We start from the raw sequence: 27,983 nt of genomic DNA, 5'->3' as shown, positions 1-27,983 counted from the left end.
ATCAGACATTTGGAGATGGCTTTGTGAAAGAATGCACCACTCTTTCCTATAACATTTCAGAGGTAATATGTCATCTAAAAACTTCCTAATCTTTTTTGAAAAGGAACGATAGACAAATAAATGTAAACAGTACAGGAATTTTTCTATGCTAGTTACAGAATAAATACCAGGTCAAAAGTTTTTGAAAAGAGCAACAATTCTATATTTGTCTCCAAAATTAAATAGATGTCCCTTGTATTTTATTTGTGTTTGTTTTTATATTCACTGCTTTTGCCTGTAACTGTTTCTATTGTAAGTACATCTATCATATGTTATTTGTACTCATGGTATATATGACATGTTACATCTACTGGACTGTGAACTGTTTTATTTCTATTGTTAGTCTTTTAATCCCAGTGCCAGTAACTGTGCCTAGTACAGAGTAGGTGCTCTATTAATATTGTGAGTTGAATGAATGTGAATATTTGACTGTATCATTTGAATTATCATTTATTAGAAGACTGTACTATCTTGTCTTAGCTTTTCTTGTGGACTGGTCATGTACCCTAACTAGATTGGAAATGTGTTATGAGTAGGAACTTGATTTTGTCTTTCCTAAATTCTTCTTTATAACACTTTGGTCTGTAGTGGGTAATAGGTATTCTCAAACATGTGATTGAACTGAAATATGTTGGTAGTTTTTATTTCATTATCAGGAGATTCCTAAAAACACAGTCATTAATAAGAAATTTGGAAGAGATTCAAAAAGCCAGTGTATATATACTTGTCTGTCAGCTTGTGGGCTTGTATAAGACTTCATACTTTCATGGAGTAAAGAGTTGTGGTTCTGGGTCCTTGCTTTTGAGTGACCTACTTGCTTTATTTTGGCCTTCTACCTGTGTCACAGATGATGTAAGTCAGTGGCTCTTCAAATGTGGTCTCAGATTAGAACATCACCTAGGTACTTGCTAAAAATGCAGATTCTCCTGCCCCCTTCAGATCTACTAAATCAGAAACTCTGAGGGTGGAGCCCAATCTGTGTTTTAATTAGTCCTCTAGGTAATTTTGATGGTGAAGTTTGATGTCACCATGTGATGTAACTATCTTTAAGAGAGAGGGCTGAAGGCAATGCTTATGTGCTAGAGAAAACCCAACTAGCAGCCTAGATTAAAGAGCGTAAGTAATTAAAAGGTTTTTAGAGGAAGTTAGGTATAGTTTACAAGAAGGCATTAAGATGTAAAGCAGGGGCTGGGATTGTGGCTCAATGGTAGCGTGCTTGTCTAGCACATGTGAGGCACTGGGTTTGATCCTCAGCACCACATAAAATAAATAAAGGTATTATGTTCGTGTATAACTAAAAATATATTTTAAGAAAGATGTAAAGCAAATTATTGAAACTTCATTGTATGCTATTTTTTAGCTTAAGTAAACCATATTATGGATTTTTAAGTATTTCTCTTTTTATTTGTGATTTTGTGTCCAAATTGAAAGATGAGAACTTTAGTTAAGTTTTCTGTACGTTATTTTGGATTTTTATAGAAGTAAATGTTCTTTTTCTCCCATAGCAAATGACTGAGAAACAACTGAAAAGTATTCAACACAACTCGCACTTTGTGTGTTTTCTTTTTGAGTATGCTTTTTCCAGTGATGTCGTTGATTTTGAATTTGAATCTTTTTAAAAAATATTTTTATTGTTCTAATTAGTTATATATGACAGCAAAATGCTTTTCAACTCATTGTACACAAATGGAGTACAGCTTCTCTTTTCTCTGGCTGTACACGATGTAGAGTCACATTGTTCGTGTAATCTTTCATGTACATAGGGTAATAATGTCCCTCTCCTTCCACCATCCTTCCCACTCCCATACTCCCTCCCCTTCCCTACCTCCCCTCTACTCAATCCAAAGTTCCTCCATTCTTCCCTACCCCCCAACTTCATTATAAATCATCATCTGCATAACAGAAAACATTTGGCCTTTGGTTTTTAGGGATTGGCTTATTTTGCTTAGCATGATATTCTCCAACTCCATCCATTAATCCACAAATGCCATAATTTCATTCTCCTTTAAGGCTGAGTAATATTCCATTGTGTATACAAACCACATTTTCTTTATCCATTCATCAGTTGAATGGCACTGAGGTTGGTTCCATAGGTTGGCTATTGTGAGTTGAGCTGCTATAAACATTGATGTGGCTGCGTCACTGTAGTATGCTGATTTTAAGTCCTTTGGGTTTTGGTATAAATTAATTCAAATGCTTTTTAATTTTAGAGTACAAGGTAGTTAAAAATTGTGTCAAGTACATTTAAAATATTTTAGTTTATTAGATACAATGCAGTCAGATAAGCCTGCTTATGTATGGAAGATTTCTATTCCTTTTACAAGTTGAGTGTCCCTTATCTGAATACTTGGGACCAAAAATATTTCAAATTTCAAAATTTTTTGATTATGGAATATTTTCTAGACTTTACTGGTTGAACTGTTCTAATAGGAAAATCCAAAGTCCAAGATGTAACATGGAGTGCAAAAGGTTTCAGATTTTTGAGCATTTTGACTTTCATATTTTTGGATTAGAGATGCTCAACCTATATATATTCTTTTGACAAATAAGAATTTTAAAAAAATAGATCTGGCATGATGGTGCACACTTACAAGCCTGGTGTGGGAGGCTGAGGAAGGAGGATCGCAAGTTTGAAGTCACCCTCAGCAACTTAGCGGTGCTATAAGCAACCTAAGTGAAACTCTGTCTCAAAATTAAAAAAACTAAAAAGGGCGGGGGGTGTATCGGCTCAGTGGTTTAGTGTCCTTGGGCACAATCCCCAGTACCAAAATTAAAAAAACAAAATTAAAAAATTAGTTTCCTATTTACCATGTAGACTAAATGGTAAAATACCTACATAATATTGTTTGTCTTTTTTCTAATGGTTGGGAAATGGAAGATCTAATCTTAGATATATTATGTTAAAAAAAAAACCTTATAAAGCATCCCAGAAGTTTTTTTTTTTTTCAAATATTTATTTAGTTGTAAATGAACACACAGTATCTTTATTTATTTTTATGTGGTGCTAAGGATTGAACCCAGTGCCTCACACATGAGAGGCAAGCACTTTACCACTGAGCTACAGCCTCAGCCCCCATCCCGGAAGTTAATTTTTTTGAAAATAATTCCAGAGATTTCTTTTCAAAATATGTTATTATCATTAGCTGTACTTGTACACATAAATGGCAGTATGATGACTTGTGCCTGCTTTTTATTTAAACTCTGGAAAGTTCAGGGGAGAACACTCTTAAGAATATTGAGGTGACATTAGAGCAGCCATAAGTAAGATTTCTGAAAAAGTAGTCAAAATGTAACAATGATACGTCAAGAATTATACCTTAAAAAAAAAAAGTAGCTGAAATCATCACTTCTGTACTACTCAGTAAGTTTGGAGACCACTTACTCTCTTATTAGAGGTCTCTGTTCTGGAAGGAACTTTATTGTGAAGATGAGAAGGGAGAACTTTTAAGGAACCTTGCAAGCTATTGCATTTTCTGGTAACCTTATACGTTAGGTGTATGCCTTAAGCTTTCATTGTGATAGTTTACTTAGGTCTTGGACCATCACCTTAGTTCATTTGTGAGAATGCTATTCCCTTTAGGGATATAATCCAACTAATCTCTTGGTGCTTCTTTTTATTTCTCTCTAAAACTAATGAGTGTAGACAGAAACATCCAAGACAGTCTACAAATTGGTGGGCTCATGAGACTGAATCTGATGAATGAGTATTGTTTGGTTGTAATAGGTTTCAGTTACAACACTCTGCCTATGATGGTACAGCCTTCCCAAGGTTGAAGGGGATGATGCATGTAAAGGTAGGTTTAACTCCAGTTCCTTTGTCTCTCAGTTACCTCGTTACCTATGGAAACATTCATAGTTACTATATACTTGTGAATTTTTCTAGAGATAATACCTACATGTAGAGGCATATGATGTGTTTACCTTTTTCTTTCTATTTTAGAAAGACACCTGAATGGTTTTAAACATTGTTCTATGTCTGGCTTTTTTTCATGTACTCTATCATGGGTATTATCCCACCTCAGTATAGATAGAGCCATCTCCTTTGTAATAACTACCTAGTGTTTTTTTCATATCCTATTTTTTCACTATCCTACTTCATTTCTTTTTTTTTCTTTCAGTTTTTTTCTTCCATTTCCTTCTCTCCCCTACCTTTTCAATTAAATAATCCAATACAGACAACAATATAGTGTCATTTATGGAGACTCGTTAGCTGGGATTTAATCTTTATTTTGAAAGGGATTTATATTCACACCAATTACTATGTTTTAGGCACAGGTTATTTTTTCATAAGAAATAGCTTCCTTGTATAGGAACATGTATTTTAAGACTTTTGTTTTTAATTTTCCTGATGTGAAAAACTTAAAAGGGTTGACATTATTCTTAAAGAGTCTTCTCTATTCTCACAGGTCTTAGTTCAGGTCCTAATTTTCTTCCAGTTGTACTCTCATAATCTGTTTAACCAGTTCCCCATAGATGGGCATTTGGGTTGTACATAATTTTGTCTTTTTTCATTATATCATTTCATACTTTTGTAAATATATTTGAAAAAACACATTCTTTCAAAATTATTGGGTTAAATAATATAAATTTACGGATTTAATGGATATTGTCCACTATAAGGTGAAACTTATATATACAAACACAGCATACAAATGCGTGCTTCTCAACACACTAGATCATTAAATTAGTGAATTACTGACCTTTATCAGTCTAATAGAAAAAGGGATATAATTACCTTTTTTTATTTTTGGCAGTGCTGGAGTTCAAACTGTGAGCGTAGCACATACTAGGCAAGCATACACTACTGAGTTCCACCCCCTCACCTCTTATTTTTTTAAATGTTTTCTTTTTTAGTTGTAGTTGGACACAGTAGCTTTATTTTATTTATTTATTTTTATGTGGTGCCGAGGATCAAATCCAGTGCCTCGCATATGCAAAGTGAGTGTTCTACTGCTGAGCCACAACTGCAACCCACTGATTATACTTTTAATTGGCATTTCTCTTACATTTGAGGTTGAAAATGTTTTTAATAAATTTGAGCTTTTTGTATATTCTTTCTATTAACATGCCTTCTTGTGTAGTTTTCTTTTGAGTTCTGGATCTTTTTCTTACCGATTTGAAGGTACTCTGAAAGTTAAGGAAAAGCAAATTTGTGAACTGTGGTATTCTGACTTGTTTTGTTTTGATCTTTGTCAGAAATTTTCTTAATTTTTTATAATAGTTCTTCAGCAACTTTTTAATTGCTGTATAAAATTTTTTTCTGAGGTCAAATGTGTTTTATAGCTTTGGATTTTGTCTTATTCTCAGAAAGGCATTGCCAACTTTGAAATAATAAAACAAAATGAAGCCTGCCTTTTCTACTGATATTTTTAGTGTTAATTAGATTTAAAAAATTTTTTTTAAATTAAAAAAATTTTATTTTTATAGTGCTGGGGATTGAACCTAGGCCCTTGCATGTTCTGATAAACATGCTTTACTGTTGAACTATACCATCACTCCTGACCCCAATTTTAAACCTCCATCTAGCTTTTGTTTTAATCCTCATTTTCTCCAATGATGTACAGTGCCACCTTTAGCTTATTCTAAATTTCTACATTGATTTGGATTTTTGGATTGTCCATATATAAGTGCCATTTTTAAAGTTAACTATTGAATTATGGCTTGAAATATTTTAAGACTTTTAAATAATTTTTGTTTATTCTTATTTATTGTTCCATGTGAGCTTTAGAATGATGTATGGTTTTGTTTTCTAAAATTGCTGGTATTTTAATTGATCTCATGTAATATTTAAAGATATATTTAGGGAGAAAAAAATTTTGTAATGCTGAGTTTAAGAACATGGTATTTATTCTCATTTTTTCATGTCATTTTTTTGTTCCCTAAGCATTAAAATTTTCTTTGTATAACTCTAATTATTAGATTTTCCTGGCATTCATTCATATTATTTGCAAATGGTAACAATATTTCCTCTTTTCTATATTTTATGTGTTTTCTTGACTAAATTACATTGGCCTGTACCTCTAGCACAATGTTAAATTTTTGTGGTGAAAATAGATATTCTTATTTTGTGTCTTTGGCAGGAATGGTGTTCTGTAATCATGAAGGAGTATCATTAATATTTCGGTTACCCTTAGGTTTGTCTTTTCCACATACTCCCGTCTTTTCTGTAGTCATTCTCTTTGATAATTCTGGGGCTTTTCTTTTGATTAAATATTTAAATAACCTAGTATGAATTGGTAGGAGGATAGGAAGCAGGTATATGTGGAAATTAGGGAAGTTTTTAGTGGATTGGAGACTGAGTCACAGTATTGTAGAGTTTTATAGGCTGACATTTCAGAATCATACAAGATCCGTAATGATAGCATAAATACAGAACTAATCAAAGCATATAGAGAAGATAAAATTGATATTTATTGTTATCATTATTTTGATTGATTGAATTGAGTAGATTATTGCATTTATTAAAGCCATTTTAGAGTATAAAATTCTATGGCAAAGCATACAAATTCACGCTAATGTTTACTTTAGACTAAGATGTAATTTTTTCAGCTTTAAGTTCCTGTGTCACTATTCTACTTAGGTAAAATAATTATCTCATTGTAGAATATTTAATTCCAAAAAACTTCAGCATCATTGAAGTAGAAATAGATACTGTGGATATTTAATGCCTTTTCCTTTGTGTATATAATTGCTTTCATTATATACATTTCAATAAGACACATGAAATTCAATCAATTGAAATGTCAATTTTAAGAGCTCATTGGAATGAAAATGAAAACATTACTGTACCTACATCTTGAAGATTATAAGAAGATTGCTAAATTAGATTTTATGTTATTGTGGTACTAATAGAAATGAGTCCTTTAAATTAAACAGAATTTAATGGTTTCCTCATTAAACTTTAGTTGGACGATTCTCCTAATTCTTTAGGGATGTGGTAAGGTCATCTATAAATGTAAAGTTCTTGCTTACTTGGAAAAGCAAGTGGAAAACATTGTGGAAAAACGTTGTTTTCTGTTTTAGTGGATTCATATAATAGAAATTGGAGGAATAGGGAAACATATGAGAATGAATAGTGATAGCGTTCCTTGAGGAAACTTAAATAGAACCCCTCCCTCACTTAGAGTTAACATGAATTACTTGAATGACTTAATGTTTACAACATAGTTTTAATTCCTTAAATGGAAATTATTTTATTTCTACTTTAAAAAAAAATAACTCTGGCTCTTTCCTAGTCTCTCTGTTTTACTGAAGATAAAAGGTTTTTTTTTATGGTTTATTTCCTGTAAGTAATTCTTTGGTGGGAAGCAGGAAAAGGCAGATGTCTCTGATTTTCTTTTTTTTTCGCCTTTTACTTTCTTTTCTCCTGCATATAACAAATCCTAAAACAGATTTGAGAGGTTGGGAAGTTTTGTTATTTGTAGGGAAGGGCTAGGATAAAATCACTCAAGACAAAGAATTCCTTGTAAAATTTCAATATATGGTTAAACTGAGACTTTTAATTTGGAAGGAGATCATAATAGTTCATGTGATTTTGCTCCCCCTATCCCTTTACTCTTTATGAAATAAAGAAACCATCTCAAAAGTTTAAGAGAAAAACCCTGAGCAAACTACTGCATACCTTGCATTTGCTTGCATTGGCTGTTTTAGATGATCAGCTCTTAGAGGATCTGGACTATGAGTTGTAACATCCAGTCTGAATTAAACTGCATATAGGTGTCTTTTTTTTTTTTTTTATCTTTTGTCTCCTTGCAGTCTGTGCTTTTCTTTATTTTTATATACTTTGTGACAGATATGGAAAAAAATCATATATAATTATCCTATTTTCCAAAGATTCTTTGTTCAACTGAATTTTTAAAAATATGTATTTGGTCTAAATTGAGTTTTGTCTTTTTGTTCCCTACATAGGCCCAGATTGCCTTTCTTCAGGGGGAAAGGAAAGGTCAAGAAAATTTGAAAAAGGATCTGGTGAGGAGGATCAAAATGTTGGAATATGCTCTTAAACAGGAAAGGTAAATCAATAAAATGGAAGGTTGTGTTCTCTCAAATGACAAAATAATTTTTCCATCTTTCCTGAAGTAAATCCAAATTTTAATACTGTATATTCTTGAATTAAGGAGTATCTGTAATATTTTTATATATGGTTATAATATACTAATCTTTCTATGGTGATCAGTAAACTGGTTTATATGATTTCAAATCTTTTTCCTTTCTTAAGAAGTGTTTGTACTGACTGAACTGTCATTATCCATTTTTAAAGGGCTAAAATAGCTTTTGAATTGTAAATTGTGTCTATAAAGTTTCCTGTGATTTAATATGAATTTGATATAATTTCTTAAAAAAATTGATCAGATCTGGCAGCCTATGCTGAGAGTTTTATCAATTGTTTTTGGCATTTTATTGTTTTGTCATCAGCTATTCCTTTCTCTCTAGAAGCTAATTTTACATTTATTTTGCTAGTGTATAAGATATGTAAGTAATGATATTTGTGTCACAAGTTAAGGAAAATAGGTCATGAATGAGAGTTTTGCAAGTTATATGAATTACGTTTATATACTTCAGTGGATGGTCTTTGGTTTTGTGTGTGTGTGTGTGTGTGTGTGTGTTTATGAGAAATCTAAAGCAGTTCATTGCTTTAGGTAACTAAGTATTTGGTAGTTGATATTGAAATTCTTTATTGTCAGTTTTTTGCTTTGTTTTGTAAATCACTTATTTTTTGAAGTTGGTAAATGGACTATTTGTAAAACTGCCATAAAATAGAACTTAGGTAGTATTTGTGAATATTGAGACATAAATATTTTTATTAGAACTTGTGTTCATCTTCATATAGGATCATTAAATAGTACCAGACTTTTTATCTCTTAGTAAAAAAAAAAAAAAAGTTGGTTTTGGTTTTTTTTTTTTTTCATATTTTGAGAGGTTGGTTGAAAGTTGGAGAGATAAAAAGAAAAACATTTTTTGAAGTATGTAATCTGGGAATTTTTGACATCTTAGGCTTTCTAATTATAGGTTTAACCAAAGAAAGAATATTAGCGTTAATAATGGTAAATATTTTTTTAATAACTACTGTGTTCTAGGCCCTAAAGACTTAGAATTAAGTAATTTGCATAGAGAAGCAGAGTTATAGTAGAGCTGAGTTAGGTCCCTCAGGATTGGTTCTAAAACCTGTATTGTTTACCAGTATATTGTACTGTCTTGCAAGGTAGGAGAACTGAAATACACAAATACTGAAGTAACCAGAGCAGGTGCATGGGAGTGTATTCAGACTTGTGAACCACTAAAGTGTAAGTGTGATAGTTTCTATGGTAGATGTATGTATAGGCTATACAAGGGGTCACAAAGAAGGGACTCGGTATTATCTGGAAGTAGTAAGGAGGGCATAATTAGAGGAGGTGAGGCTTCAATAGCAACATAGATAATAAGAAGGTGCTTGCCAGTTAGGCAAGGTGCAGGAAGTAGAACATGTTTGACCTGGAACAAAGCCTTTTGGTGTGTTCAGAAAATTGTAGTCATTGCGTGTAAAGAGTAGGGTGTTAGTTGTGATTTCATCACTGATAACATGGTAGGGGAGGGCCAAGTCAGATCATGGAGTTTAGAATACCGAAGGAGAGCTACCTAAGGAGTTCAGACTTTTACCTTACATGTGATAGGAAACATGGAAAATTTTCAAGTACTTTTTATTCCAAAATGATCTTCAACTAACAACACCTTTTAAGTATAATAAATTAAGGAATAAAAAAACATTTCTTCAAGGCCTGGAGCTCTAGAATATTTCCAGTGTTTTCCATTCTAAAATTGTTTTCCTAATGCTTAAATGCCAAGAATTAAAAAGAAAATGTTTTTGATTGAGGAAAATTTGAGACCCAACAATGGAAAGACTAGTACCTTTTATGTACATCTCCAAGATTTAACAGATAATGTTTGTCATTCTTGTTTTAGCGTGGTCTGTATAAGAGTGAATTCCAGACATCTTGTCGTTTTGCCTATAAATACCTAAGAGCTAAGGCATGTGATGTTGTGTTGCTGTGCAGATTTTCTAAGTAGTCCCACTTTAATATAAAAAATTATTTGAGGGCTGGGTATGTGGCTCAAGCGGTAGCACGCTCGCCTGGCATGCGTGCGGCCCGGGTTCGATCCTCAGCACCACATACAAACAAAGATGTTGTGTCCGCCGAAAACTAAAAAATAATAAATAAATATTTAAAAAAATTCTCTCTCTCTTAAAAAATTATTTGAAAACTGAATCTTTATCATTGTGGCAATGAATTTATTAAAGTATTCCTTAAAGTGTAATAAAAGTTACAAAATAAGCAAATTTACAGTTAGGTTTTCAAGAATACAAAGTGTATAATCCAAGATTTATTCAGAAACATTTATTCTGAGGAGCTTCAAATACTATATAAAATACAGTTCTGAAACATTTCTCCAGTGTTGTTTTTCTCCATTCACTGCCACTTTCTTTTATCTGAATTAATGTAAGAATTCACCTGTCTTCCTTGCCTCTAATATTTCCATTTTCTAGTCCGTTTTCCTTATCCACAGGACTCACTTTCTGAAACACAAATGGAATAGTTATGTTATAGCCCTACTTAAAAATATCTAGCTGAATTCAAAGTTATTTTGCAACTAGGTCCTTTCTCTAGTCCTTTCACAGAACTCCATTCCTTCTAATACTAAATACACTGTAAAGCTGCTGTTTGACCCACTGTCTATTTTTCTTATTCACTTTTATGGCACTCCTTTTGACAGAAATACCCCCCTCTATTAATTCATTTGTCTGACTAGAAAATTCTTACTGTTCTTTTGAGGCTTAGATAAAATCATTATCTTCTTTTTGATAGCTTTATTTGACATGACCTATTATAGAATTAGATAATCCCTTATCTATATTCCTGTAGTACTTGATATAACCCTTGTAAGTTCTTATCATAGCGTGCTATAGTTATTATATTCCTGTCCCTTAGACATCTTCTTACTTCCATCCCTACCTGACTGCAAGCCACAGGTTATTCCCAGCAGTCAGCACACTGCCTTGTACGTTGTAGGAATTCAGTAATAGTTAATTGAAATTAGTCATTTTTTTAGCATCAACATTTAAGGTGTTATTGGGTATACTATGTTTTATTTCCAGCACATTATTATAACAGACTTTAACAACAAAGCTAGAATGAAACTTCTTTAGTTTATTATAGTTATCAAACAATTTTTTTCAATAAGTGCCAATTGGGGGGAACCTGACTCTTTTGTCAAATATGAGTTGTTAGACATGAAATCTGCTTATTTATCCTGTAGTCAGAGGATAGTGAAGATACTTTGCTAGCACAATGAGCTTGAAGTATTAAAACAATGGGAAGCAATATGAGTGAGGAAGTATATTTTAACATTGGCTTCAAAAGTATATTATTAGGCTTAAGGAGGGTTTTGTAAAATATTTCTTAGTGAATTTAACAAGTCAGAAGAGAGAGCATGATTCAACAGTTCTTTACATATTTTGTTTTTATATGTGTGGGGCTGGGCATTGAAACCAGCCTTGTGCATGCTTATATAAATTCTTATGAAATGTTGGGTGTCTTTTTGTTTGTTTGTATTGGTACCAGGGATTGAACCCAGGGGTGCTTAACCACTGAGCCACATCCCCAGCACTTTTTATATTTTATTTAGAGACAGGTTCTCACTGAGTTGGTTAGGCCTCACTAAATTGCTGGGGCTGGCATTGAATTTGTAATCCTCCTGCCTCAGCTTCTGTCACTGGGATTACCGGTATGTGCCAAGATGCCCAGCAAAACATTACTTCTTAATGTTATTGTTTTTGTTATATTTATTTTGTAGAATGCTTTCTGTTCCTTCTTGTTAATTGCACTGCAGTTTTTCCTAAGACCACTAGAATGCACTAGAATGCAATATTTTCTGCTTATAAATGTGTTTCTTTTTCCTTTTTTGTTTTTATGTAGACATACAAATTCATAAATTTTCTTCTCACTTTATTTTAAAAGCCTTAATATAACCTTTCCTTAGACCATGTAGGTTCAGTTGCTATTTGGGCTCCTATGGAAATAGTATTACTTTGTCTTATGGTAGATGAAGTATATTTCTGGAAAATCTGAAGAATGACAATGACATTAAGAATCTTGTTTACTTTCTGGTAATTGTAAGTCAAATTAATTATAAATCTTTACTACTTATGATCAACATTATTATAAATATGTTGAAATAGATTTAGAAAAAATTTAGTCTGGTGATAATATTTCTCATTAAGAAACATTGGGAATAGAAATCCCCAGTGAATAAAAAACAATTGAGACACAGGAAATAGAAATAACTTGGACCAAACATATTTACTAAAAAAATTTTTAAAAGATAGATACATACAGTTAATTAATCAAATAACTACAAAAATAGATCCCTTCTGCTTTAGTTTACTGATTTCCTTCCCAAGGAAATCATATTAGCTGATGGCTTATCTATCATGTATCTTTCCAAAATATTTTGTGCATGTGAAATTCTCTTTCCCACACACAAACACCCCCCCACACACACCCCTACACCCACACCACATACGGAAGCATGTTGTGTATAATATTTTAGATCTTGCATTTTTGCTTAAGCTTAGAGATCAGTTCATATTAGCATATAAATATTGTTGCTTCTTATTTTCTTATTCCTTCTTAATCGGTTACATGTTATTACAAAACCTTTTATACATATACATAGGCATAAAGACAGATAAGAAATACTCATGTACCCAGCATTAGTTGCCTGTAATTTTTATAGGTTTTTTTTAAGACTCCTCTCTATATAAAACTGGCAAGTCAAAAATAAAAAGCTTTGATTTTTCTGTTGTAACTGCAAAATGAGTGTTATTGCAACATAATCATGAAAGATTTGAGTAACATATCTGACCAAATAATTTTCATTTCCTTTATATTTGAGTTATAAAAACATTAAATGCTTCAATTAATTTTTTAAATTATTTATTCTAATTTGTTATACATGACAGCAGAATGCATTTCAGTTTATATTACACATATAGAGCACAATTTTTCATGTTTCTGATTGTACAGAAAGTAGAGTCACACCATTTGTGTCTTCATACATGTACTTAGGGTAATGATGTCCATTTCATTCTACCATCTTTCCTACCCCTATACCTCCTGACTTCCCCTCCATTCCCTTTGCCCTATTTAAAGTTCCTCCATTCCTCCCATGCTCCTTCCCCCATCCCCATTATGGATCAGCATCCTCCTGTCAGAGAAAACATTTGGCATTTGTATTTGGGGGATTGGCTTACTTGGCATAATATTCTCAAACTCCATCCATTTACCTGCAAATGCCATGATTTTATTCTTTTTTAATGTTGAGTAATATTCCACTGTGTATATATACCACAGTTTCTTTATCAGTTCATCTAATGAAGGGTATTTAGGTTGGTTCCCCAATTTTGCTATTGTGAATTGTGCTGCTGTAAACATTGATGTGGCTGAGTCCCTGTAGTATGCTGTTTTTAAGTCCTTTGGGTATAAACCGAGGAGTGGGATAACTGGGTCAAATGGTGATTCCATTCCCAGTTTTCCAAGGATTCTCCATACTGCTTTCCATATTGGCTGTACCAATTTGCAGTCCCACCAGCAATGTATGAGTGTGCCTTTTCCCCACATCCTCGCCAACACTTATTGTTCTTTATATTCTTAAATAACTGCCATATTGTCTGGATTGAGTTGAAATCTTAGTTTTGATTTGCATTTCTGTAATTGATAGAGATGTTGAACATTTTTTCATATATTTGTCGATTGATTGTATATTCTCTTCTGCAAAATGTCTCTTCAGTTCCTTGGCCTATTTGTTGATTGGGTTTTCTTGTTTTTTTGCTGTTAAGATTTTTGAGTTCTTTATATATCCTGGAGATTAGTGCTCTATCTGATGTGCATGTGGTAAGAATTTGCTCTCATTCTGTGGGCTCTCTATTCCCCTCACTGATTGTTTCTTTTGCTGAGAAGATGCTTTTGAGTTTGAATTCATCCTGTTTATTGATTCTTGATTTTATTTCTTGTGCTATAGGAGTCTTATTAAGGAAGTTGGGGCCTAATCTGACGTGATGGAGATTTCGGCCTACTTTTTTTTCTAATAGACGCAGTGTCTCTAGTTTAATTCCTAGGTCCTTGATCTGCTTTGAGTTGAGTTTTATGCATGATGAGAGATAGGGGTTTAATTTTATTTTGTTTCATATGGATTTCCAGTTTTCCCAGCACCATTTGTTGAATAAGCTATCTTTTCTCCAACATATATGTTTTTGGCACCTTTGTCTAATATGAAATAACTATAATTATGTGGGTTTGTCTCTGTGTTCTCTATTCCATACCATTGGTCTACAAGTCTGTTTTGGTGCCAATACAATGCAGTTTTTGTTACTATTGCTCTGTAATATAGTTTAAGATCTGGTATAGTGATGCTACCTGCTTCGCTCTTTCTGCTAAGGATTGCTTTAGCTATTCTGGGTCTCTTATTTTTCCAGATGAATTTCATGATTGTTTTTTCTATTTCTGTGAGGAATGTCATTCAGATTTTGATTGGGATTGCCTTAAATCTGTATAGTGCTTTTGGTAGTATGGTCATTTTGACAACATTAATTCTGCCTATCCAAGAACAAAGGAGATCTTTCCATCTTCTAAGGTCTTCTTTAATTTCTTCCTTTAGTGTTCTGTAGTTTTCATTGTAGAGGTCTTTCACTGATTCTCAAGCATTTTATTTAATTTTTTTGAGGTTATTGTAAATGAGCTGGTTTTCCTAGTTTCTCTTTCAGAGGATTTGTCACTGATATACAGAAATGCCTTTGATTTATGTATGTTGATTTTATATCCTTTGTTAGTTCTATAAGTTTTCTGGTAGAGTTTTTTGGATCCTCTAGATACAGAATCATGTTGTCAGTGATAGTTTTTGAGTTCTTCTTTTCTTATGTTTATCCCTTTAATTTCTTTCGTCTAATTGCACTGGCTAGAGTTTCAAGAACTACATTGAATAGAAGTGATGAAAGAGGGCATTCCTGCTTTGTTCCAGTTTTTGGAGGGAATGCTTTCAGTTTCTTTCCATTTAGAATGATGTTGGCCTGGAGCTTAGTGTAGATAGCTTTTACGATGTTGAGGTATGTTCCTGATATCTCTAGTTTTTTGAACATGGGGGTGCTGTATTTGTCAAATACTTTTTCTGCATCTATTGAGATGATCATATGGTTCCTATCTTTAAGTCTATTGATGTGATGAATTACATTTATTGATTTCCATATGTTGAACCAACCTTGCATCCCCAGGATGAACCCCACTTGATCGTGGTGTACTATCTTTTGATATGTTTTTGTATTCAGTTTGCCAGAATTTTAGCATCTATGTTCATTAGAGATATTGGTCTGAAGTTTCCATTCTTTGATGTGTCTTTGTCTGGTTTTAGCATCAGGGTGATATTGGCCTCATAAATGTGTTTGGAAGTGTTCCTTTTTTTTTTTTTTCTATTTCATGAAATAATTTGAGGAGGCTTCTGATGGCATCTTCTATTTCATTGCTTGAAATTGATCTGTTTAAATTGTGTATATCATCCACATTCATCATATGACTCTAGATTTTTGTCAATGCCTTTGATATTTTCTGTTTTATTGGAGTACAAATTTTCATAATAATTTCTGATTATCTTCTTATTCTGTACTGTAGTGTCCGTCAATAAATAATAATATTACAGTCAAATTGGAAATTTCTTCCTGTAGTGTCCATCAATAAATGTAATTAATCACATCAATACACTTAAAGATAAGAATTATATGATCATATTTCCTTTTTCATCATGGATGTTAGTAATTTGAGTTTTCTCCCTTTCTTTGTTAGCATAGCTAAGGGTTTATCAGTTTATTTATTTTTTCAAAGAAACAACTTTTTTTTGGTCATTTTTTAAAATTATTTCTTTTGTTTCAATTTCATTATTTCAGCTCTGGTTTTAATTATTTCTTGTCTTCTGCTTTTGGTGTTGATTTATTATTCTTTTTCTAGGGCTTTAAGATGTAACATTAGTTCATTTATATGACTTTTTCTTCTTCTAAGGAATGAACTTCATGCAATGAACTTTCCTCTTAGTACTGCCTTCATAATGTCCCAGATTTTTCAATATGTTGTATTAGTGTTCTCATTTACCTCTACGAATTTTTTAATATCCTCTTTGATGTCTTTTGCAACCCATTGTTCATTCAATAGCATATTATTTAGTCTCCAGGTGTTGTAGTAGCTTTTATTTTTTTATCATTGATTTCTAATTTCATTCCATTATGATCTGATAGAATGCAGGTTAGTATCTTTACTTTTTTGTATTTGCTAAGAGTTGCTTTGTGGAATAACAGGGTCTATTTTAGAGAAGGATCCATGTGCTGCTGAGAAGAAAGTGTATTTGCTTGTTGAATGAAATATTCTATATATGTCAGTAAAGTCTAAGTTATTGATTATATTATTGAGTTCTGTAGTTTCTTTGTTCAGCTTTTGTTTGGAAGATCTAGCCAGTGGTGAGAGGTGTGTTAAATTTACCCAGAATTATTGTGTTGTGGTTTATTTGAACTTGAGAAGAGTTTGTTTGATGAACGTAGATGCTCCATTGTTTGGGACATATATATTTATAATTGTTATGTCTTTTTGATGTATGGTTCCCTTAAGGAGTATGCAATGTCTGTCTTTATCTCTTTTTATTAACTTTGGCTTGAAGTCTACTTTATTTGATATGATTTTTTATAAAGAAGAAAATCCTCTTTGACCATTTTCTTTTTCTTCCTTCTGTAGTATTGCATTTCGTTTTTTAAATTATTGTTGTTTTATTATTATCTCAGTCTTAAAGCAATGAGTATTTATCATTGGCTTCAGTATTTTGGGGAGAAAATAAATCAAAATACATAAATGCATTAATCAGATATGGCCATTTTAAAAGTATCCTTTTAAAAATTTCTCTGTATCTGGATTATTTTTCTAATCTCGTGGTTAAATCTGACATGGTTAATTCAGATGGGTAAATCTCAGTAACCAGAAATAATGACATTTTGTTAACTTTTAGAAGGACACAGCCTTTTCATTGACAGATCTAAATAAAAGATAAAGGATATCTTGACTAAGAAAATTTTTTTTCATTACTACTAGAATATTTTATTCAATACTGATGATTCAATACTTTTAATGGTTCACCATAAGTATACATGGCAAATTGTAAATAATCTAAATTACTGTATTTTAAAAACAAAACAAAACTCAATTTTGGGAAAAGTTAATATTAACACATTTATTTCATAGTCCAACCCCCCTTTTTTATTGCTTTTGATTTATAGTAAAGTTCAATTTTAAGTCATTAAGAAAATTTGAATACTGTTGAAACTAGAATGTTAGGTGGTTGATTTGAAATTACAGGAAGATTTATGATTCCTAGTGTTATTCATTATTATGATGACACTGATGTTATAACAACAAAAACAAAAGAGGCAGGTGTTTTTGTGATAATGACTTTAACACCATGGAAGACCTTAAGCCTTGAAAATTCTTGGAGTGTTAAGCCAGGACTACCACATAAACTGCTCCTGTTATATAACATAAAGTTAATTTAAATGAGTTTTAAGATGATTGATATTTTTGTCATTTCTTTGTTAGAGCCAAATACCACAAGTTGAAATATGGGACAGAATTGAATCAAGGAGATATGAAGCCTCCAAGCTATGATTCTGGTAAGTTAGTTTTAAAGGAAGCTTAAGTAATAAAAAGAAGTTAATGACTAATATTTTGTAGCAACAACATTTATAAATATAATTTAATTTCTAATCATTTGCATGTTTTTCTGATCTGCTAATCTGTTGGCACTAATCATTTTGTATCCTGTAGATAATTTCCCACCACCTTCCTTCCTTTTCCTTCTTCCTCTTTCTTTTAGTTCCCCATTTTCTGCTTATGTTCTACACTTATTGGAAAGTTTCAGGCTTCATGGGGTAACATGCACCAACATAACCTTGTCTTGCTGGGTCCTTCTAGTATTAATGGAAACTTTGAGATGCACAGTACAAAGTACATGATGCCCTTGAAATCCTGAGAAAGAGTAGGAACTATGAAGGTAAGAGATTTCTTTTTCAAAGCACAGGGGAATTCCTAATCCTTTAAACCTGATTTAGCGCCTGCGTGGGGGATGGAGGCCAGATCACTCTGCGTGGTTTGGGGCTGAAAAGACCACATGGACACAGATTTTCAGAAAGGAGCGGCCATGGGGTGGGGGACGGCATGGCTCTGCCTCCTCAAGGGTCCTTTTCTGCTCTGGAAGGCAAGAGAGCCAGTGCACCCGGAATTGCTTTATTTATAGGGAAAAGACAACAAAGGACTTTCAATAGAATATTCTACATTGAATAAGGCAGGGGATAAGGTTTTAAGGGAGTTGCCCAGTCCCATTGGGTAACGCTCAAGTCCAGAGCTGAGGCAAATTTATTTGCCAGCTGAACTTCATGAAGGTCATTTGCTTTGTACAGCGTATGGCATGTGATTCCAGTCCGACACCCCCTTTACTCAAGGCTGAGAAGGGATGCTTAGCTCATGGGCAGGGCGGCTCCCACACTGACTGCTCAGTTTCAGACTGTTTTGGCCTTTCTCATGCACAGAAAATTCTATCCTATAAGCAGAATGAATCAGAAATAACTTTCCTATGTTCATATATGAATACATGACCACATCATGTACAACCACAAGAATGGGAATTTATACTCCACATATGTATGATAAGTCAAATTACATTCTACTATCATGTATAACTAAAAATAATAATATCTTTCCCCTACCTTCCTCTTTACCCACCAAATAATAGAAAGTAGTACTTGTAAACAATATAGATATAATTCACTTATTAGTAGGTATAAGGGAAAGTGAGAAAAACTGTTCAGAAGTTATCACATAAGTGAATTTTTGGCATGATTTCAGATTAAATTCCTCAAATATCTAAGGATTTTTTTCTTCATATTTCAAGTACTGAAAACTGTAATTTATATCACTTGCTGAAATTTCTACCTATGCTAGGAGCTTTAGAAACTATAATTATTTTATTATTATTTTTAGTTATGCATGATAGTAGAATGTAATTTGACTTATCATACATATGTGGAGTATAAATTCCCATTCTTGTGGTTGTTCATATATGAACATAGGAAAGTTATTTCTGATTCATTCTGCTGTCTTCCGCATTCCCATCTCCCCTCCCTTCTCCCCATTCCCCCTTCCCTGGTCCCAGTCTGGTTAACCTCCACCAACACCCCCTCCTTGTGAGTCAGCATCTACATATCAGAATGTTCAACCTTTGTTTTGGGAGGGATTGGCTTATTTCGCTTAGCATGATAGCTTCTAGTTCTATCCATATACCTGCAAATGCCATAATTTCGTTCTTCTTTATACCTGAATAATATTCCACTGTATATATTTACCACATTTTCTTTATCCATTCATCTATTTAAGGGTACCTGGGTTGGTTCCATAGCTTAGATATTGTGAATTGAGCTCTTATAAACATTGATGTGGCCATATCACTATAGTATGCTGATTTGAGGAGTACAATAACTGGGACAAATAGTGGTTCCATTCCAAGTAGAAACTATAATTCTTAAAATAGTTATTCAGTAAATAAAATATTGTTCTCATGTCACGTATGTGTAATTTTAGCTCACAGAAGTGGACACATTTTCCAAATTTCAATTAAATGATGAAGTGTAGAGCTGAATCCAGGTCTACCTGAAAAGAAAACTGATAAGGACTACTTTAATGTCAGAAGGAAGACCAGGAGAGTAGAAACTAACAGAAGAGAGAGTTCCAAAGGAAGGAATGTTCATCACTGCTGATGAATTAATTCCTAGAGGGCTAAAGAGTATCTGTCAGATTAGTGGCACACAGGTCATTCATTTGGTCATTGAGAACATAATTGGAAGCAGTTAAGAAACAGGTGATGGCAGAATTGAAGATGTCAGTATAAAATGAAGACCAAATGCAGTCAGCGTTTTAGACGCTTAGCTTATGAAAGTGAGGAAGGACTGAAGGGCAACAGCTAAAAGATAACCTGGGGTCAGAGAGACTGTGCGTAGGTGGTTGGGGCAGGGCTCATAAATAAGGAGCCAATAAAAGGGAAAGAGTAGATATACTCAGATTAGGAAGGTTTCTGAAGAAATGACTGGGATTGGATTCTGAACATAACGGCAGACACATTGGAGGAAGAACATATTTCTTGTTATTATCAAGAGAGAAACATAGAAAGTCAGGTAACAGATTGTAAGTTTGAGTTTCACTTTGGATGGTGGGTATTTGAGGGAATGTCCTCTTGATAGCTTTATGTATGAGACATTATCTACAAAGAGTTGATCAGACTTTTAAGAAAAGCAGAGAAAGTTTATAATACTGTTTGTGAAGAGGAAGACAAATTCACTAGGAGTTAGTAGCATTGAGAAAACCTAAGGGTTTGGTTAAGTTGTTGTTTTGTTGCAAAAGTCATTTTTCTTTAAAGAAATTTAAATAATAATATGAAAATTATATCTCTAGTACTCATAATGCCTTTGTATAGAACTGTATTTCCATCTGGTATCATTTTTCTCCTCCATTTAAGACTTCTTTTAACATATTTTGTAATATGGGATGCTGGTAATAAGTTTTTTCAGCTTTTGTATATCTGATAAAGGTTTTATCTTGCTATCATTGTTTCTAATAAGATGTCTGCTATTATGCTTATCTTTGTTCCTCTGTATATAATGTACCCCTTTTTTTGGGCTGATTTTAAGATTTTCTCTTTATCATTGGTTCTAAACAAATTTCTTTGTTTCTTTCTCTTTTTTTTTAACTGAGGAATAATAAACCTAGGGCCTTGCATAGGCTAGGGAAATCCTGTACCATTGAACAACATCTCAGCCCTTTTATTTTAAGACAGGGTATCACAAAGTTGCTGAGGCTGGCCTTGAATTTAGGATCCTCCTGCCTTGGCCTTCCAAGTACCTGGGATTATAGGCATGTGCCACCATATTTAGCTAAAAATGTTTATTATGATGTTCTGTAAAATAAAATAAAAATGTTTATTATGATATAAAAGTGTTTACTATGATGTACTGTAGTTACTTCTCTCTACAGTGTTTTGTAGGCTTGGGGTTTAATGAGTTTCTTTGACCAGTGGGTTTATAGTTTTTATGAAATCTGGAACTTTTTGGTCATTATTTCTTCAGATACTGTCTTTGTTTTTCCTCCCTGTTTAAAAGCTAGAAACTCCTAGAAACTCTTTTATCAAGGCAGTAGCTGGGACAGTCATAAGGTTCATCCCTTTGCTTGCCTTCTCTCAAGAATCACTATCTTTTGGAAAACATTGTTTCATTTGTTTTTGTTTGTTTATTGGTGCTAGGGATTAAACCCATGGATGTTTAACCAGAGTCACATCCTGAGCCATTTTCATTGTTTATTTAGAGACAGGGCTTTGCTAAGGACCCACTAAATTTCTGAGGCTGATCTCAAACTTGTGATTCTACTACCTTAGTTGCTGAAATTATAGGTGTGTGCCACTGTGCCAGCTCATTTGTTTTGTTTCAGGCAGGAGGGTAAATGCAGTCCCTGTTACAGAAACTATACTGGATGTTGCAGTCATATTATCAAGAAATTAAACTATTAGCTACTTTATTTATTGATTTATTTTGGTACTGGAGATTGAACCCAGGTGTGCATTACCACTGAGCTACATTTCCAGTCATTTTTGTTTTGTTTTGTTTTGAGACAGGATCTCACTAACTTACTGAGGTTGGCCTTGAACTTCTGGTCCTACTGACTTAGCCTCCTGAGTCACCAGGATTATAGGTGTTCTCCATTGTGCCAGAGCTACCTTAAAATCCTTACTTTAATATAAAGCTACTTTTTAAATTTCGTAAGGCAAAAATGAATCTGATAGTTGATAATTACTTACTAGAAAGGACTACAACTTGGCCTACCATGTAAGAATAAGAGTAATTTGTCTTTTAAGAGTATGGAAGTGCATTATTTTTTGACTGGTCTTAACTTACTTTTTATTAAGGCATAATTTTTTAAGGTATAATTTCTGTACAGTAAAATTTATCATCCTTAGTGTTTTCACAAACACATAGTCTTATAACTATTATTCTTTGTAGTCAACCCTTCCTTCCCCACTAATCTACTGGCAACCACTAAACTGTTTTCCATTTTTATACTTTGGCCTTTTCCAGAATCATGAATTTAAGAATCTTATAAAATATAGCCTTTTGGGGGTGGGGGTTGCTGGGGATTGAACCCTGGATCTCATGCATGCTAGGTAAGTGCTCTACCACTGAGCAACATCCCTAGCCCAGAATATAGCCTTTTTTGGTCTGGTTTAACTCACTTCACATAATGCATTTGAGATTCATCCATGTTGGTTGGGTATCAGTTGTTCATTCCTTGTTCTTGTTGAGTTAATGTACCATACTTACACAACATCATTAGCTGCCAAAGTAGTCAGTTGAGTATATCTGAGGATGGCATACAAAGGATTTAGGCCTGTTCTGATGGGAGATTAAATGACCTCAACATTTCTTTTCATATCTGAAAATTTTAAAATCTTAAAGTGTCAGTGTACATGCTCTTACATGGCAAGTACAGGTTATTCAGTAGACTGAAGGGTATAAATTGTAACATAATTATGTTATGAATAGTTCCTGAATTGCAAAATTCATAGAACAATGTAATTTTTTTCTTTCCACATTTTTAGTTGGTGCATTGTATTTGTGCATAATGATGGGAATTTGTTGTTACATATTTATACATGCTCACAATATAACAATATAATTTGTCTAATATCATTTTCCAGCATTCCCCCTACTCCCATATCATTTTTTCATAAAGTATTGGGACATTATTTTTGCCCTCCCCTGCAACACACACACACACACACACACACACACACACACACACAGGCAGTAAATCCTCTTTGAAGTTATCCCAAAGTAATCTTTCTTTTGGAGTTAAATTAATTTCTTTCCTCCACACTCACCTCCAGTCCACTCTGTTACTATTTCTTTAAAATTCTACAGAACTCTCCTGAGTTATTTTAGGAGAAAACAAAACACAAGATATGATTCTTACTTTTATTCACATTTCTCCAGTTTTTTATCATTGTTGTAATAATACATGGAGGAAAGTGGTGGATCTCTAGAGGGAGTCAGGAAGGATTTTTTACACTTACAACTGTGTTTCCAAGGAACCTGAAAATTATTCTCTAAAATTTAGCTTTTCATCTTTAAGATAGGGATAAACATGAATTTTTTTAATTTGTAAGAATTGAAAGAAGGAGCTGGGCTAGTGGCACATGCTTATATTCCCAGCTACTCAAGAGACTGAAGCAGGAGGAGTGCAAACATAGCAAGACCCTGTCCAAAAATTTAAAAATAAAAGGGGCTGGGGACATAGCTCAGTGGTAGAGTACCCCTGGATTCAATCCCCAGTACCAGTCAATCAATCAATAAGGAAAGAGATGATGTATATGTATTTTAACATAGATTTGGTGCAATAAGTATGCACTAAATGCTTAATTTTAGAAAATATGAAACAATTTCTTGTTCCCTCTTGTGTCTCCTCTTGAAAAAGATTTTATAAAGACTAGCAATTTCTTCATTTGATGAAGGACTGATTTAAAAAATATGATTTTTTTTAATATTGTGAAAGTTGAACCATAGTCTTGTGCGGAACTTTTTGGTTTAGGCTTCTCATAGAGAAATTCTTTTTATTAATTCTTCTGAAAGGATTCAGCTTGTACATAATGATGAATTTAAGCTTCAAAAGTTAAAAGAGGTTTAAAATTCAAAGAATGTTTTTGAAAGAATACTTGAAATTTTCATTTAATAACTTGCAAAGCAAACATATTTGGATTGAGGTTATTTCTTAGTATATCTGCTCTTTATAAAATTAGATTTTTGGTCTCATTTCTAAATATTTTGTTCTGGTTATAATGTGATACCTAATACTTGTATTTGACTCTCACTGTGTATGACTTGATTGGATAGGTCTTGGTTCTAGAGCAAAATTCTCAGTCTAGCTAAAAGTGAAAATGTCTTTATATTCTACTACTCTAAAGGGAATCCAGTAGCATTAATTAATATGTGTTAAGAGTTTTGTTATGGAAATTCGAATTAAAAACTTTTTTGGAGTGGGTGTACTGGAGATTGAACTCAGGGGCACTCAACCACTGAGCAAAATCCCCAGCCCTGTTTTGTATTTTATTTAAAGACAGGGTCTCACTGAGTTGCTTAGTGCCTCACTGTTGCTGAGGCTGGCTTTGAATTTGTGATCCTCCTGCCTCAGCCTCCTGAGCCACTGGGATTACAGGCATGCACCACCGCACCCAGTTAAAAACATTTTAATTGTCCTAAAACATACATAAATGTTTACTGGATATTTATTAATTGAGATGCCCTCTAATATGTAAAACAAATCAGTTTTATTATGACAATGTATTTCAGATGAAGGTAATGAAACAGAGGTGCAGCCACAACAGAACAGCCAGTTAATGTGGAAGCAAGGTCGACAACTACTCAGACAGTAAGTATCTCATGGCCAATCTTATCAATAATCGAGGATGAGAAACATTATTTTCATGAGATTATTTTCCTTTTGTATTTTCAATTCAAAAGAATAAGTTTATTTCTTATTTTATTACTGCTTTGAAAAAGCTTAATTGAATTACTGTTTAATTTTCATATTAAACACTTTTCCCCTTTTTGTTTTTGTTTTGTGGTACTGGGGAATTGAACGCAGGGATGCATTAGCACTGAGCTACATTTCTAGCCCTTTTTTATTTTGAGACAGGTTCTTGCTAAATTGTAGAGACTGGCCTCAAACTTTTGATCCTCCTGCCTCATTTTCCTGAGTTGCTGCAATTACAGGCATGTACCACAGCACTCTTCCCTGGGAATAGATTTTATATAATTTAAAGAATTTTTTGCCCTTATTTTTCTTACTGCATCATCTGTGCAAGCATATACATATATCAATATAGGTCTAATGAGTATTTGCATGTATTTTTTTGTTAATTTAAAAAATTTTAAGTAATTTGTTGAGCTTAAATTCTGAGATTTTGAAAATTCTGCATAGCATAAGCTTTCTCCTGTAAAATGTGTATCTGAGACTACACAGAGGAAATAGTTCAGTTAAGGTTTTGGTGTCAAGTAGTAGACTACACCATCTCAGTGCCTGGTCCTTGTATACCACCTTTGAAACTGGTATTCAAATTTTATGCCAAGGTAAAATGAAATATGCTGCCTGTTTGAGACTTTTGGGTTTGCTTCCAAAGTGAATGAATGCTAGCTATTTCTTTTGACTTAAGGAAGATAATGTTACATCATCTCTTCATATTTATTGTTTATTTAGACAAAATTAGAAAACAATGAATCCTTACTAATATTTAAGTGAATTTTTATTAGTGTCCTCACTTTGGTCTGAAGTATGACTTAGGTATTTTGATTTTTAAAATAGGCAAGTTTTCTTAAAATGCTGATTTTTTTTTTAAAAAAGTGATTTCATAATGATGTATCCAAGATATATTTTTAAAACCTTAAAAAGACCTATAATCATCTTAGAAAAGGGTGACATTTTATCAGTTACAAAGTAACTATTAGCCTGTTTACTTATGGCTATGTGGTTTTGTTGCCAAAGTGAGGTACACATCAAATATTATTGCTAAAAATAGAAAAATACATTTTTGTAGTAGTCTGTAAGAACAACTGATTAAATTCAGGAAAGTTGGAAGTTTATTATTTTAATCAAAACTTTCTATATATATTCATTAGGATTGAAAAATGAGCATCTTGGTTTGGTAAGATACACTTATTCCATTTGATCACATATCTTTGTGAGATCTTTCTGCGCTAACAACTTTTGAAACCAAATCTTCAAATAAACTGAACTTAAACTATCTTGTCAACCTTTGTTTTCTTTTGTCCAGTAGACTCCATATCAACATATATTAATGCCTAATATTTTTCTATTGTTTATTAATGGCATTTGCCCTTTCCATGGTCCTGTCCCTGCCATTTGGTCTTTTTTGATTAACTTTGGTGTTAAATAGTTATTCAAGGGCTGGGGTTGTGGTCAGTGGTAGAAAGTTCGCCTAGCACATGTGAGGCCTGGGTTCGATCCTCAGCACCACATTAAGAAAAAATAAACAAATAAAATAAAGGGGTTGTGTCCAACTATAACTAAAAAGAATTAAAAAAAATAGGTATTCAAGTGCTGTCTGTATGCCAGAGACAATATTAGTTGTGTCTGTTTTTAAGGAAAGAAAACTCAGGTTTGGGAAAATTAAAGTTATAGGGCAAATAAGTGATAGAAATAGATGTAAGACCTAGGTCTAACTCTCACTAGAAAGCCTGTGCTCTTTTTTTCTGTGCTGCTGCCTTTCTGCAACATGCACGAATTCACATACATACCCTCTATCCCACAATTTAATTGTGGTTTATTTTTTATTTTTGAGTTACTTAAGCATAGATTTTTCTGTTCTACAGAAGTGACTTTTGGGAAAATACTATATTCTTATATGATGTGGAGGAAACCATATGTACTGAAAACATTCTCTCTAGATCTCAAACAATTGATCTGGGGCTGAGGTTGTAGCACAGTGGTAGAGCACTTGCCTAATATGTGTGATCCCCAGCACCACATAAAACTAAATAAACTAAATGAAGTATTGTGTCCATCTACAACTAAAAATATATTTTTAAAAAACCAGTTGATCCATGACAATTTACATTTGAAATATAAAAAAGTTGCAATCACTGTTATAAAATAGTAATTTGGTAGAATTTGGTAGTGAACTTGCTCTGATCCAGTGGAAAGAATGTGCTATGAAATATTGAGGAACAGTTTCTGCGTAGTATAAATGTAATGAATGGTGTATTGTATAGTTGATTTTTCTCAGTGACTGTAGAGGCTGGTACTGCAGGAGACAGCTCCATCTGCAGCTGGAATATTATTGACAAGTCTTAACTAGCATAGTGCTCCTAGATCTTATGTAGGCAGTGTATTAGAAGAATTGCTTTTATTTACACATTAAATTTTAGAATACTGATTCCTGTATGACTGAATTGTAAGGATCCTCTTCACACAGGTATCTTCAGGAGGTGGGTTACACAGATACTATTCTAGATGTGAAATCTAAACGAGTACGAGCTTTGCTGGGCTTTTCAAGTGATATCACTGACAGGGAAGATGACAAAAATCAGGATTCAGTTATAAATGGCACAGAGGCTGAAGTTAAAGAAACAGCAATGATTGGGTAAGTATTTTGTCTGGAAAGTATTTTAGTTGTAACTTAGTTCATATTTAATATTTTTGATTTTGAAATATTACTTTTAGGTGGGATTTGGAAATAAGTTAAAGTTTCATTTGGTTAGAAGGCAACACAGGGGTTGAAGTTAGCATTTGAGACTATTTAGTTCAAGAATGTAATTTCATATTTAGGGTATTTTATTTGCTTAAATTTTATTTAATATAAGATTTTTTAATATCTTGAAGCTCAGTCAACTACTATTAGAACCTCATAAAATATTTTAATTTGAAATGCAGTGCTAATCTATAAGAATGGAATTTCATTATAAGTGACCCAGAAATCATAAAAATACCTCACAATTCTTTAGAAGAAACCTTTTTAACCACTTTTGTTTATGTAGTAATTCTGTAACTCATCTTTTCTTTTATGTAAAATATCTACTTTAAATATACATATTGTTAGATTGAAAAATTTAATAATTTGAAATATTTTTCTTATTGAACATATTATTATTATACAGTTGTATATAATTCTAGTTAAATGAACACTAACAGTTCAATAAAGTAATCGTTCTTTATTGGGAAAAAAATTTGCTATGATTTTTTCTTTTTTTAAAAACTATTATTTTTTTTTTACTTATT

At 32.9% G+C, this 27,983-nt stretch overlaps 1 protein-coding gene across 3 annotated transcripts in view; it reads left to right on the top strand.

The window, feature by feature from the left end:
- Strn (striatin) overlaps positions 1-27,983 on the top strand; it is a 113,201-nt gene that overhangs the window by 34,506 nt on the left and 50,712 nt on the right. For all 3 annotated transcript variants that reach the window (XM_027933507.3, XM_071601492.1, XM_027933506.3), the window contains exons 2-5: positions 7,948-8,051; positions 17,694-17,767; positions 24,539-24,617; positions 27,181-27,348. In XM_027933507.3, coding sequence (XP_027789308.1) covers positions 7,948-8,051; positions 17,694-17,767; positions 24,539-24,617; positions 27,181-27,348 — 425 coding nt within the window. The remainder of the gene's footprint in view (positions 1-7,947; positions 8,052-17,693; positions 17,768-24,538; positions 24,618-27,180; positions 27,349-27,983) is intronic.

The sequence above is a fragment of the Marmota flaviventris genome, chromosome 14, assembly GCF_047511675.1.
Source record: "Marmota flaviventris isolate mMarFla1 chromosome 14, mMarFla1.hap1, whole genome shotgun sequence".
In the NCBI taxonomy this organism is placed as follows: Eukaryota; Metazoa; Chordata; class Mammalia; order Rodentia; family Sciuridae; genus Marmota; species Marmota flaviventris.
Note: the sequence above shows the minus strand (reverse complement) of the source record. Positions and strands in the feature narration are given on the sequence as shown.